At 49.7% G+C, this 13,245-nt stretch overlaps 1 protein-coding gene across 5 annotated transcripts in view; it reads right to left on the minus strand.

Moving 5' to 3' along the window:
* LOC100119433 (nucleolysin TIAR) overlaps positions 1-13,245 on the minus strand; it is a 404,341-nt gene that overhangs the window by 173,914 nt on the left and 217,182 nt on the right. Inside the window, exon 1 of one of the 5 annotated variants that reach the window (XM_008216422.4) lies at positions 11,402-12,864. The exons of the other annotated variants lie outside the window; for them this stretch is intronic. Coding sequence (XP_008214644.1) covers positions 11,402-11,573 — 172 coding nt within the window. The 5' untranslated portion in view covers positions 11,574-12,864. Of the gene's footprint in view, positions 1-11,401; positions 12,865-13,245 lie in introns of those variants that run through there. 5 annotated transcript variants of the gene reach the window in all.

Here is a 13,245-nt window from a genome sequence, read left to right on the forward strand (position 1 = left end):
TAACCGCGCGCGAACAAGCAGAATCCCCCTGGCTTGTATATTTTCCGGCTAAAAGCTCGGCAATCCGCTTGCAGCCATGATTGCGATTGTTCTTCATCTTCCTTTTTTCTCTCTAGCTCTCTCCGCACCTCCCTTCCCTAACTACTTCTGCATCATCTCCATCCACTTTGGCAGCGCGGCGCTCTTGTTTTGGACTTTTTTGAAATATTACTTAACGCTCTCTCTCTCTCTCTCTCTCTCTCTCTCTCTCTCTCTCTCTCTCTCGCGTTATTGGGCCAGGGTAAGGGATTGGATTTTCCAGGTCGGGAAGAGCGAAGATTTTTAAAAGCTTCCGCGATGAAGCGAAATTAAAAGAAGAGAGTTAATGAATTACACGGACTTTGTTGTTCGCGCGGTGCTCTCCTTTTGCGCAAAAGCCGATCAATCATCCTGGCAACTATCCAGAGTATAAAGATGATGGATAGGAGCAATTTAAAAGTCACTCCGTACTCTGTGTGTCTGCTGTGTATTAAAGTGAAAGTAAGGGATGTACGAATTTGACTATATGGCGCGGCGCAGCCGAAGGTTACGGCTTACAAAGCAAAATGTGAAATATGGTGTACGCGAAAGATGAACAATGAACGAAAAATAATGGTGTAGAAATGTGTGTGACCTTTGATCGGATCTCGCGAATAGAGATTTATCTCGAGCGCCGAGGATTTATGACGACGGATAATTCACATTGAAAGTTGACGCCGATAGTTGCCACCGTGCGCTGGGATAGAGCTGATGTAATTGACAGCTTTCCCCCACGGGCTATATAAAGATCTAGGAGACAAATTTCGCGATAACCAAGATAAATACCACCCTCGTGTGTATATGGGTTTCGGCTCTTAGTAATCGATACGGATGGAAAGCTTCGACGAATTCACAGCGACGCCTTAAGGTACAAAGAATCTCTCGTCAAAACGGTGGCAGACAAGCGCCAAAGGGTCAGTTAATCCTCCCTCCCGCGCGAAAAAGAGTAGGAAGCGGAGAAAAAAGGACAATAACCCGGAATCGCGTTTGCGGCCAGCGCGTGAAACTCAGATTTATCGGGAGCGCTGGATATATGGGTGCGTGCACTCGTTTGTGTGCGTGTGTTGAGAATGCCTTCAATCTGCGTGTGTTAAACTTTCTTTTTTACGCCTAAACGGCTTTTTTAAGGGCAGAGACGTTGCGGCGAGAGAACTCGCCTGTTTACAAGCGTCGATGTAGTAAGGTATCGCGATGATCGCCGGAGTGATTTTCCGTTTTTACTCGTCGTATGAAAATTTGATGATTCGCGTCGGGGAAAAAGTTTCCATCGAACGAAAATAAGACACACTCGATGCAATTCGAGCGACGTCGTCGAAACTTCCAACTGGCGCATCGACGACGAGCCAGCGAAGAACACGTAATAACGTTTCTTAGCGCGACTGCGTCGAGGTCAGCGAAACACATCTAGAGCCTCGAGCGCAAGCGAGCACATGTACAGCCGCTACCCCACATTTCCTGCATTTAGCGCACATCCCAAAAAAAGCTCCGAGAGAGACTTTGCTCGAATCGACGACAGGAGTAGCGCCGCTACTACTACTAAGGGCGAACGAATAACCTCCTCCTCCTGCTCTTCCAGAAAGAAAGAGGGAGCTAGGAAGGAAAAACAGAGAGAGCGAGAGAGGCCGACGATCGAATTTACTGGCTGGCTGCGGCTGCTGCTGCACTTTCAGCGTCACCGGACGAAATTTCGCCCTCCGGTGAGCTGCTGCTGCTACTGCCCGCGAGTTTTATACCTCCGCGAGAGAGAGCAACCGGCTTTTTGCACCCAGGCACTTTGTCTCTCTCTACTCTCGACTGGGATTCCTCGTCAGCTCGCTTTGTCCCAACCTCTCGCTTTCTTATGCATGTTTTACGCTGTTTACCCTTTTTTTTCTCGACGCCGAGGATTTTCGAGGGAGCCGACGCCCGCGTTCAAAGAGGCCGCGGGAATATAAAAGACGCAGAGACAAAGGCTATTTGGGCTTCTGTTTATCGTTTTGCAAATTTTCGGATGAATTAAGGATTTCACCATCCAGCGCATGCGCGGAGGCTATCGGAAGGGAGAGAGAGAGAGAGAGAGAGAGAGAGAGAGAGAGAGAGAGAGAGAGAGAGCTTGTCAAGGTGAATTTATGGCTTCCTGTTTTTATTCAAGTTCCTCATACTTTTTCAATGCTCTCGAGAGCTCGCGCTCTCGAGATTCTCAAAGCACTTCAGTTAAAAGTGGTTTTAAAAAATAACCGCGCGCGTGCGTCCTGGTTTCCCCCTTTCTCTTTTTTTCGGTGCCGCCGCGCGTTTTGAAAGCGCAATTTCTCGCGAAAATATCGCGGCATGGAACAAAATAGTAGAGTATACACGGGGAAGTAATCGTCTTGATGATAATTGCGACATGAAATAAATAGCCTCGCCGCTTGTGCGTGTGTGTTTTCGGAAGAAGTCGCGGACAATGCATATTTAATCCTCGCGAGCACAGTCTGCGAGATGCATTTTTCATGAAGTGTCCTGAGAGAGAGAGAGAGAGAGAGAGAGAGAGAGAGAGAGAGAGAGAGACTTTCTGGGTTAAGGCGTCTTCAACTTTAAACCGTCGTGTCGTGGTGACGAACTTTCTCCCTGGTTTACACGAACTACCAATCCGTCGCGGCATAACCACATACTGTCACCACACCGCGTGTAAACGTCGTCGTCTCTTAATCGTCAACCGCAAAACAACGCCTGCCGGTAGACAAAGCTGCACACGGAGAGCGGCTCTAAAGTCCACGTCAACGTCGAGAGACGGCTCTATACACTCGCGCGCGGCAAAGTCCAAAAAGAAGACATCCCAGTCATCGACCTAGAAAGATTCATAAAAAATGCAGACGCGGCAAACTTTCTGCCGCCGCGTGCACACTCACACGCTTACACCAACACGAAGGAAATCCCTGCGTGTATACGAGCTTCGATTAAGCGCTTAATTGCAGCGGGCGCTTACGTGGGTGAGACACGACGACACAAAGCTGCTGGCATCGCCGTAGGGGGGGGGGGGAGTTATAGAATTAACATTACGGTTGCCAAAGAGCTTCGACCGTCTCGCGCCACTTCCGGCCCCTGTACAGTGTATAGAGCCTCGAGCGCACGTGTAGAGCCGGCGACACTCGCTCTCTCTCTCTCTCTCTCTCTCTCTCTCTCTCTCTCTCTCTCTCTCTCTCTCTCTCTCGCTCTTGGAAAGATACACGTGTGCGCATTTAATGCGCCGTCTCGATCGAGTGTGTCCACCCCCTCCCGCGCGTGTGTCACCGCCTAACCTCGTTGTGTTGCGTGAGAGAGAAAGAGAGAGAGTTACGGTCACTCGGTTGGACGGCGCCGTTGTGCTCATTAGGCTCCTAATGGAAGCTTTTATCGGCGCCGATTTCGAATTCCCAAGCAGCCCCGATGAAGAAATCTCTCCCACGGCGTTAATAAAACATAAGTCCGCACATTTCCCGAGTCGAATATGAATATTTAACGATCCGCCTCGTACGCACAGAGAGGGCCGAGTATCGAACCGTATGCATACGTGCGTGTAGTTCGCCGCATGAAGCGTCATCGTCGTCGCGAAGGAAGGAACGCGTGGCGTTTTATACGGGCGATCGATATCACGGTCAGCGTGTCGCCAGTATAGTCGATTTTCACACTGTGTGCAGCAGTGGCGGCCCTCGAGAGTGGCTATTCACACACGGCGGTGCGTGTGCACACAGGGATGAAGACGGGGAATACATTAAGTCGAGACTAGGGGGGGGGGGGGGAGGGTGGAAGGAATCCCAAAGCGATTCGGGGAGGAGGGATAATAGCCTACGGAATGCGGATAAAAATAGACGGCTAATGCTATTCCCAGTGTCGAAGGCTAGATCGCACCGAGATTCGACGTGTGTGTATGTGTGTCGAGGGTCAGATCGTTATCGCGCGGTGATACGAGATTGCGTTGCAGTATTCAATTAGAAAAGTGTATAATGCAAATTCGAAATATGACGAGTGCTCCGGTTTAGGTACACACTATAGCTAATCGTTTGCTTAGACCTGGTATTCAATGCGCGTTGGGGAGAACTCGAGAGGGTATACGTGAGAAACGCAGAGAGAGAAGCGCGTGTACAATGGAAGAAGAAGGAGGAGGTCGATCAGGATTGAGTCGATCGAGAGGAAGATGCGATTACGAGCTTGAGAATTTTGCGATTCGTGTTCGCTCCAGCTCCGAGGGTCTTCTCTCTCTCTCTCTCTCTCTCTCTCTCTCTCTCTCTCTCTCTCTCTCTCTCTCTCTCTCTCTCTCTCTCTCTCTCTCTCTCTCACTGTCTGCAGCGCGTTGTAGCTATTTTAAGAACCGGCGTCTTGGAATTCCGAAGCGAGAATAGATTCCTAATGCCATTTAGAATGGCCCTTTGATCGACCGGTAATTGCGAGTAATTGTTTTTTTCTCTCCTCTCCTATGCGATGCTGTATCGATCTGCTTTTCCAAGCTAGTGCGTGTGTGGGCAATGGTTGTTGTTTTACGAATCTGAGGAAATGTTTAACTTATTGATCGAATTTCATAATTACGCCCGCTGGTGTACAACGGCAGCTATTCGCGCGGCATTATTCCAAATTAACATACCGTGTACACAGCGCTCTCGGCGCGAGCGAGGGAGAGAGTACAGCCCCCGATGAATAATGTAGCCAACGCTTGTAACCTATGCAAATGATGTAATGATCGATATTTACTCACGACTGTGTAATCAGCGTGTACTCTCCGCGAAAATAAAAATAAGGCTCCTCCTCTCTCGCTTCTTAAATCATCGGCCACATAAATCGGCCGTTCTCTAATACACAAGCTCCACACGCCTCGAAAATAATCTCTCCTCCGACGAGCTTCGAGCCAATTAATCAACGCTTCGCAGTCTAAAAAGGCACTTAATTTTTTTTCCCGAACTCGCAACAGCCGTACATCACCCCTCTCTCTCTCTCTCTCTCTCTCTCTCTCTTTCTCTCCGGGAAACTTCTGCCTCGAAAAGTAGAATATTAGGCGAGCTCACGAGAGAGAGAGAGAGAGAGAGAGAGAGAGAGAGAGAGAGAGAGAGAGAGAGAGACGGAGAGAGGAAAAAAGAGAGAGACGCGCTCGCATCTGGACGAGCCCCGCGCGATGGATGGCTTTGGCTTCGACTTCGGTTTCCTGACGAGGTTACCGAAGTTTCGTCCGCAGATTCAATTTTAGTTGGCGCCCGACGCTCTTCTTTCCCTCGGCCGCCTGCTAAGCCAGTAGTAGTAGTGCTAGCTAGCCTGGGGCGCGAGAGATCGCCAAGGATGTGCACAGCAGGCTGAGAAGGAAGAGATGGCGAGCAACATTTGAATAGGGAGGAGTAGTCTCTCGAGTTTATGGATTTTACCGTGCTGCTGCCGGAGTTTCGAATTGGGTTATATTCATTTTAATTCGGGTCGTTATGGGATTCGATAGAGACAGTCGGGCCGTGTGTGTTTGCTGGCTTTTATTATTCTTGCTAAATAACGGCTGTGGTGCAGTACACGTGAACTTTGCCGCGCGACACACACTACACGCGCGGCGTATTTTACTTGACATATTCGGAGTGATTCGATTCTGAATGTTTGTCCTCGTTGCTCGTTTGTAAAGCGAGGCAGAAAACTACCGCTATTGGAAACTATATTTTCGAGTAAACAGAGAGAGAGAGAGAGAGAGAGAGAGAGCTAGCCGTAATAACTTTGCACGATACAGACAAAGTTTTGAATGAAACGCCGTCGTTATTATTGCGTTGCGTAAACGTGCTTTCGATGCTTTCAAAATCATCTGAAAAACCAACGCGCGTGTATAATTTCTTGGACAAACGTGGAACCTAAAAAAACACCCGAATCTCTCCCGATCCAGCTCTGACAATTACACGAATAAACAAGTCGGGAAAAAACCTTCTCTCTCACTCTCGCGCGATGTTTTATCGGCAAAGTTCGCTCATCGTTCAACTCGGCCGCAGCGAAAAACGCAAAATTCACTTTTCCCCCCGCGGCAGCGAAGTGGAAGGGGGGCGAGCGAGCTTTCGCGCGCCGGGATAATAAAGACGACGGGGGAGTAAGTGGTCGACGCGTGGCCGTCGAGCGCTAAGTGAGTTTCCGCGTTTATCGCCATCGAGACCCGGACACAAACAATCGCTCGCCGTTTGACGCGACTTTCCTGATGGCATTGACTCACTATATAGCCTTCGGATTGAGTTTTCTTTCGTCTGGCCTTTGTTCGCCGGCGTACAAGTCGCTATATGGATTTCTATATTTAGAGAGCCGGTTATAATTAATCACTTCTTCGAGAAAAACAATCCATCAAAGCCAATCGCGCATTCCACCTCACTTTTCGCCCGCTGCACCGACGACGAGGTAGTGGGTGGATGTATAGAATAGACGAAACGACGCTCGAGACATCCTTGGCGCTTAAAAGGAGAGGGAGTTCAAGGTTCTCTCTGGCGGCTGTTTTGCTCTCGTGCGCGCACGCGGGCTTTTCTTATTGTCGCGCGAGCCCCCGCTATATCAGGCGAGATCGATGACGCGCTCGCGAGAGAAAGCGCAAAAAGGCACGCCGGGGATTTTCTTCTCTCTCGGGGGCTTTGAGTTTTTTGGATTCGCGAGAGGCCTTGCTGAGGGGATTTCGGATTACCGGAGCTTTGCGCGCTGTTCTCTTTTTTGCCGGAGGGTTTTGAATTTTACCAGAAGGAGAGAAAATTTATGACGCTCTCTCTCTGCTCGAGATGTATTATGAAAACTTTTTTAGCGCGTATCTCGAAAAACGAGAGGCCCCAATTTCGCTGGATATAATCCAGCTGCTCTCTCTCTCTCTCTCTCTCTCGCGCGCGCGCGCGCGGAGGAATCGTTCCATTCCCGCCCCGCGAGAACTGCCGGCGCCGTTGATTAACCCTCGGACAAGTTCGCGGGGGCGCGAGAAGCGGTTTCAGTTCCGAGTGGCAGCCGCGGCGGGGATCAAACTTCTGCGAAACGCACTACTTCAGACTCAGCTTCCGGAGGGATATCCGCGAGCTAGATGACTCGAACTTTAGCAGCGCGAGTGAGAGCCTGATGCTGCTGCTGCTGTTGCTTCGTCTTAGTCGATCAGTCGTTAATTCGTTCGATTTTCTCCGCGAGCGCCTGTCTGTTCGGTGTATAATAAACACTGGCAGCAAGTTTCGATGCAGTTCGCTGAGAGGGACGGGGGGATTTTTGTTCGGTTAGGATCGGAGATACGTCGTTTAACTTACGGTTGCGTAGGTCGTCGTTTGAATAAGTGTACTCACCTGAAACAGAGAAAAATTGATTGATTACTGGATGAAAATTAATGCAAAGAGTAAAAAGATAAACTCGCAAATTTTCACAACACTTAACCCTCGAAAACCCTCTCTCGCCACTCGAGGTAATACCGATTTCGTGTCGAGAGAAGCCAAGCAAGCTCCAATATATCCCGTAGCTCATAACCTGCAAATACTCTTACACTCGTAACGCCATCGAAATTACCATCCCCCGACCCTCCTCTCTCTCTCTCTCTCTCTCTCTCTCTCTCTCTCTCCCACCCTCGACATCAGCAATTTCCAGGGTTACATCGTGCGCGGCGCAGCTAAGATCTCAAAATAACGAACACGAGCGCGTGTAACAGGTTCATCGACGAGCCTTAACCTAACAAAGTGGCGCACAGCTCCGCTCACGAGACTTGTTACCCTTTTGATGACTAAACACCTACATACCGTGACTGAGGGCCTCCGCGCCCCGGGTATATCCCACTTGAGGCTCTCGAGAGAGTATATCGGGGATTAACTTTCGGTGAAATACCGTCGCTGCTGCTGCTATTGCTCGACGAGAGGCGAAAAGTGTACAGCACATTGTTCCCGGAATTATAGACGTAATACGCAGAAACAATGCGGAAGCGTTTGATTTGGGGATGTAATCAAATTACACACACGGCCGGGAAATTAGAGACTCGAAAACACAAAGAAAAATCGCTAGCTTAACTACGCCTCGCTAGACACAGAGAGAGTAGTCTCGAGGTTATTGCTAACCGAGAATCTCGCGATTCTACGTGAATTATGAAGCAGAGTGCGAGCGAGAGAGGAGAGAACTACTCGTGTGTATACGCGAGCTGAGTTAATAACATTCCCAAATATTCCGGCTGCTGTGCAAGAGGAAGCGGTGGCGAGAGAGAGGGAGAGAGCGAGCTTACACTCGCACGGCACGTATTTCTCGCCTCGACGAAAGCGAGGTACGCTCTCTCTCTCTCTCTCACTCTCTCTCTCTCTCTCTCTCTCTCTCTCTCTCTCTCTCTCCCTCTCTCTGTATGTATATACGTATAGCGGCGGCCGCTCGTACGGCTTTTGTGATTTCAATGGTGTGTCGCTTTATTCTTCGGGAAGTCGTGTTCTGATTTTTTGCCCGGCACAGAAATGTTGGATTACAAAGTGGAATGTAATTTATTTGAACGTGGAATTGCGGACGAGCAGGTGTGCGATTTTGTTTTTTAGTTTTTTCCTAGCTGTTTTTCTCTCTGATGTTTATTCGGAGTTATTACTAATCTAATGGAGTTTTTCAGGACTAATTGTTGAAACGGCTGAGCGAAACAATTTTGTCCCCTTCGCGTTCGGGAAATTACGAAAAGCTTAAAGTTTCCAGTGTTCGATGTAAAATGCTTCCTGCAATGAAGTTCCACTTCGGATAAGTTCGAGGAGAGAGCGAGTCTGGGGGTGACTTGGAAAGAAAATTTCCCGAGAAGGAAAACGAGATTATTTACGAAAAATCAAATTCGATTCTCCGCGAAGTTGTTTTCCCAGGTGCGATGGTACATCGGACGATGATTTTGATAATTTTTTTTTTTTTGGGGGGATCCATCGATACCATCCCTCTCTATCGCGACGCGGGGACCGTAAAAAACCAACGAACGATTTTAATTCCGCTTTTGACAGGCCGCGCTACGGTGTAATTTCACACAGCGACCAAAAAAAAGCGCAAGCACAACGCGACAAACTATAAAAGTAAATCAGTCAATATAATCTGCAGGTGTCACACGGGTGATTGATTTCTTTTGCAAAAATTTGCTTCCATTGAATTCACATTAAATCAGATAGCTCCGAGCTCTCTCGGCCGCAGTCCCGGGCTATCGAGCCGCTCGCACCTAAATCAAACGATTTGGCGCTTACGATTTTTACGCCCGATAGTAGCCGAAGCTCTATCGCTCGCGCGCAATTTATGGTTATTTTAAAATCGTGTAATCTCGCTATCTCGTTAATGTAAAATATGAAGCGGAGAGGGAACGTCTCGCTTTTAAATTCTTCTTTTTTTTTCAACGAGACTCCGTATATCCCGACGAATCTAATCTCGCTCACGGTGAGGCGATAATTCAGCGGGAACAATTAAATGCGCGCGACGGGGCCGATACGCCGGAAATAGAAGTAGGTGATATAGAATTCTTGGTCCGGCGCTAGTTAAGTCATAAATTAATGGCTTCGCAGGAATTATGCGTGTTATGAACTTTTGAAATTTATAACGACAGAGAGGCGAATTTCATATTCGGACGTTGTTTTGAATCGCTGTGCATACGGTTCTCGGAACTAGAACCAATTCCCGCTGGTTTATATTCCGCCTGAACGAGCTTTCGCGCGTATTTCGTTACATACATTCACGCAAATGGGAACGTGTACGGCCATAATCGCGTAACCCGTTATTACAACGAGCAGAGTCGTTTACGCCCGCCGGAGCTTTTCTAATTAGCCCAAGAGAAAGACCGACGATGCGTCATAAAAATATCAACGCGACGAGAAACACTACACGCCCTCTACATCTTAAAATTCGTCGCGTCTCCGACACACGTCGCATTATGCAAGATCGAGGGTCAATCGGCCTGAATCCGCCGTTGTCGTTGTCGAGCGAAACTAGATTATACGACGAGAGACAGCCTTACGTAACCAGTCGCAGAAACGGCCGGAAAGTTTTCCGTGCGCGCGAGTTTATACGCCACTATTCGTCAATAAAAATTACATACCCTTCGAGGCGAAACTTGGCGAAACTTTGTACTCTCCCACCCTTCGATGCTGTACTTCTTTTTTATTGTTTTTATAACTGTTAGAGCTTTTCCACGGGCGCAAGCTCGCGCGCGTTGTAGCGTTTACACGCGTTCATGAATATTTCATCGCGCTGGGAAGCGAAATTAGTTTAGTTTCTTCGGCTTGGTCCTCGAATTTCCAACGTTTCGATTTTTACTGCGTTGATGAATTTTTCATTTTAACGAGGCTACACGCGCGAGGAAAAATCGTGTACGGATCGGATAGAAAAAAAAATTGAAGGACTTTTGAGCCGGGTGATACGATAACGAAAAATATACGGACCATCGAAAGACGCGAATCGACCTACTGACATGCATTCGCCTTCCGATGTTCGCCGCAAGCTCACTGGCGAGAAACTTTTGCTCGGCTCTCTCGTAAAATTCCCACGAATCGCGGTTGACGAGAAGTAAGGGAGGGGAAAAAAGTAGAAAACAATACACTCGGAAAAACATAATAAGAAACTTGTCTCTTATTCTGTTTACACGTATCACTGTTTCACTTTTTTCCTCCACTTTCCCCATATTTCCCCACCGACGACAACGAGTGATTCAAATAAACACAGTGTAACGGCGAATTCGCAACTTCTCGACCGCGCGTTATTCATAACTCCGAAAAGTCAGCAGACGCGAAATATACCGTAGCCGGAGAGAACAGTAAAAAGTACATAAAAAGCCTATCAGCAGAGCCGCTCTTTCCAATATTCACTTTCACCCTCCCACTCACGCAGCCTCCACAGCCCCGAAAGCTCCCCCCTCCCTGCAGGAGAAGCGGAAAATCCACGGCTGCAGCAGCAGCAGCTCGACGCGTCGATCGTTCGTTAGTCGAAAGCGGCCAAAGGGAAGGACGAAGGAGGCTGAGGGGAAAGGAGGGTTAGTGTGCAAGTAAGCCGTGCAAAGAGCCATAAATCGCCCGCGGCGCAACGCAGCGCGCGCTACAAGGGTTAAAGATGTATTGGCCGTACAGTTTGATTCAGAAGCGATGTAAATTGGAAAATGTGTTGCTAACGGTTTTTGCTTGTTTTTGTCACCCTCTAGGAAATAATGTGTTGCGTTACAGAATATGCTTTACAGACGCTGTTTGTTGGACACATCAGTGAATAAAACAGCAGCTGTTCGCTTCGCGTAAAAGCACCACGAAATCCTCTTTACAAGCATTTTTTGAAAAAGCTCCCCGCATACTCTCTATCTAGAGTTTAACGATTCGTGCTCCTTCTGTTTTAACAGTGTCCGCGCGCATCAGTGGATTATAGCTACATCATTAATCGCATTTCTCTTTTCGCGATTGAAGCACACAAGTCTCTCTCAACGAACCTGACTTATTGACGCTGGCGTTCTGGTTGGTCGCGTGAGCGATGGTCGGCGCGGCTTGCATCTTGGGCGGCTCGAGCTTTTGCTGCTGGGGCACGCTGTGCGCCGGTATGGGTCCGGGATTCGTCATCGTCGTCATCGTCGTGGGCATCATGAGCGTCGACATCGTCAGCATCTTAACACCACTGTTGTACTATACTATACTCGCACGAAATACAATGAAGATATACGCTCGTCCGCGTGCTTCCACACTTGGTCGCACGTCAGTTCATATCCCTCGAGATCCGTCTCTCTCTCTCTCTCCTCGTATGTCCGAAAGTTCGGCTCGCTGCTGCTTTCTTCGGCTGGAAGAAGTTTTTCTTCCCGCGAACTTGGAGATGGACAGTCTTGGAAATTGCTTCTTAACCGGCGAGCCGATTATCCTCGATTTCAAATCGACCTCTGACCGCGCCGTAAGCGAAAACGAAGCCAGAAAGAGACACCGAGGCTTCTCCTCTTTCTTTATTTTACGCGCACTCGCGGAGGAGAGAGCGCGAAGGGCTTTGCGCTTCTCTGTCTTCACGAGGGTCGCATTACACTTGGAATAATTTCGAGTCGTCGTCTCGTCGTCGTCGTCTCTCTCTCTCTCGGGGGTGGAGCGGAGCAGCGAGTGAGAGAGAGAGAAAGGCAGCAGGCGAAAGTGGAGAAAAGAGAGAAGATGATGGGCTCTCGAGACGGAACTTCGAGATGCTACTGCTCCTCAAGTGCCTCGTGGCATAACTGCGCTCGCGAGATCTACTCTTGCTCACTTCTTCTCCCCTCTCTCTCTTTCTTTTTGCTCTTTGTCTCGCCTCTCCTCGTCTTAGTTGCCGTCCGCCTCCTCGTCGTCTACGTCGTCGTTGTGCAGCTAGACGTTGATGGGACACGAGGATGGCTAAACGAGCAGCAGCCGAACGCACGAGCACATGTACGACGACGACAGTCTTTATTCGGCCCGCTCCACTGCTCTACCTATACGTGTGTGTCCTCTCGTGCTCCTGACACTTCCTCGCTGATATCACGTGCACTTGACAACTCTTTAGGGGCCAGAGATAAGCGCGGCGTACAAAAGAGCCCGGCTCCGCGGAAAGAAGAGAGAGAGAGAGAGAGAGAGAGAGAGAGAGAGAGAGAGGGCCGGCCTAAAAACAGTTCCCAACGAAGAACTGGAAACTGGTCACAGAGAGGGTGAGAGAGCAGACTTTTTGCCGTACACGCGCGACAGAGACACAGAGAGACAGAGAGCGAGAGCGAGAAAGCGATGCGCTCGCGGCGGTAGCTGACTCTGCTCTGAAACGGGGGACGAGCACCCCTGCTGCGCTGCTGAACGACGTACTCCCTCACTCTCTCGCGCGCGGTGTACAGGGCTGCACGGTTACGTCACGTCCGGCCGAGCGCAGAGTCGGGACTCCAGTGCGGTGCGCGAAGGGCTGCTCTCTTCCCTACTGGCCGCGGCAGCGGCGCGCCGACGAACCCCCGGCTGCGGCCGTAGCTGATGCGCCGTCGCGACGCGGCCGCCGACGCCGACGCCGTCGAGCCCAGCTGGTGGGGGGCAGCAGCGCGCAATCCGAGCGCCAGCGGAATCGCACGAGCTAAGACGCCGACCGGAGAGGCAACAGTCGCGAGCCAGACGCGCCAGGGTTAACTTCGTCTATTTTTGAGGGGGTGCGGGGCAAGCTGCGAGCGCACTCGCGAGGAAGAGGCGAGAGATGACGCTGCTGGTGCGCTTCCGACGCTTCTTGGGATCGGGGGGATTTTTTCGCTCGTATCGCTCTCAGTAGTACGAGTCGACCTTCGGTCTGGCGACGTTGGAATTTCGTATAAATTAATCG

The sequence above is a fragment of the Nasonia vitripennis genome, chromosome 4 (genome assembly GCF_009193385.2).
Source record: "Nasonia vitripennis strain AsymCx chromosome 4, Nvit_psr_1.1, whole genome shotgun sequence".
Taxonomy (NCBI): Eukaryota; Metazoa; Arthropoda; class Insecta; order Hymenoptera; family Pteromalidae; genus Nasonia; species Nasonia vitripennis.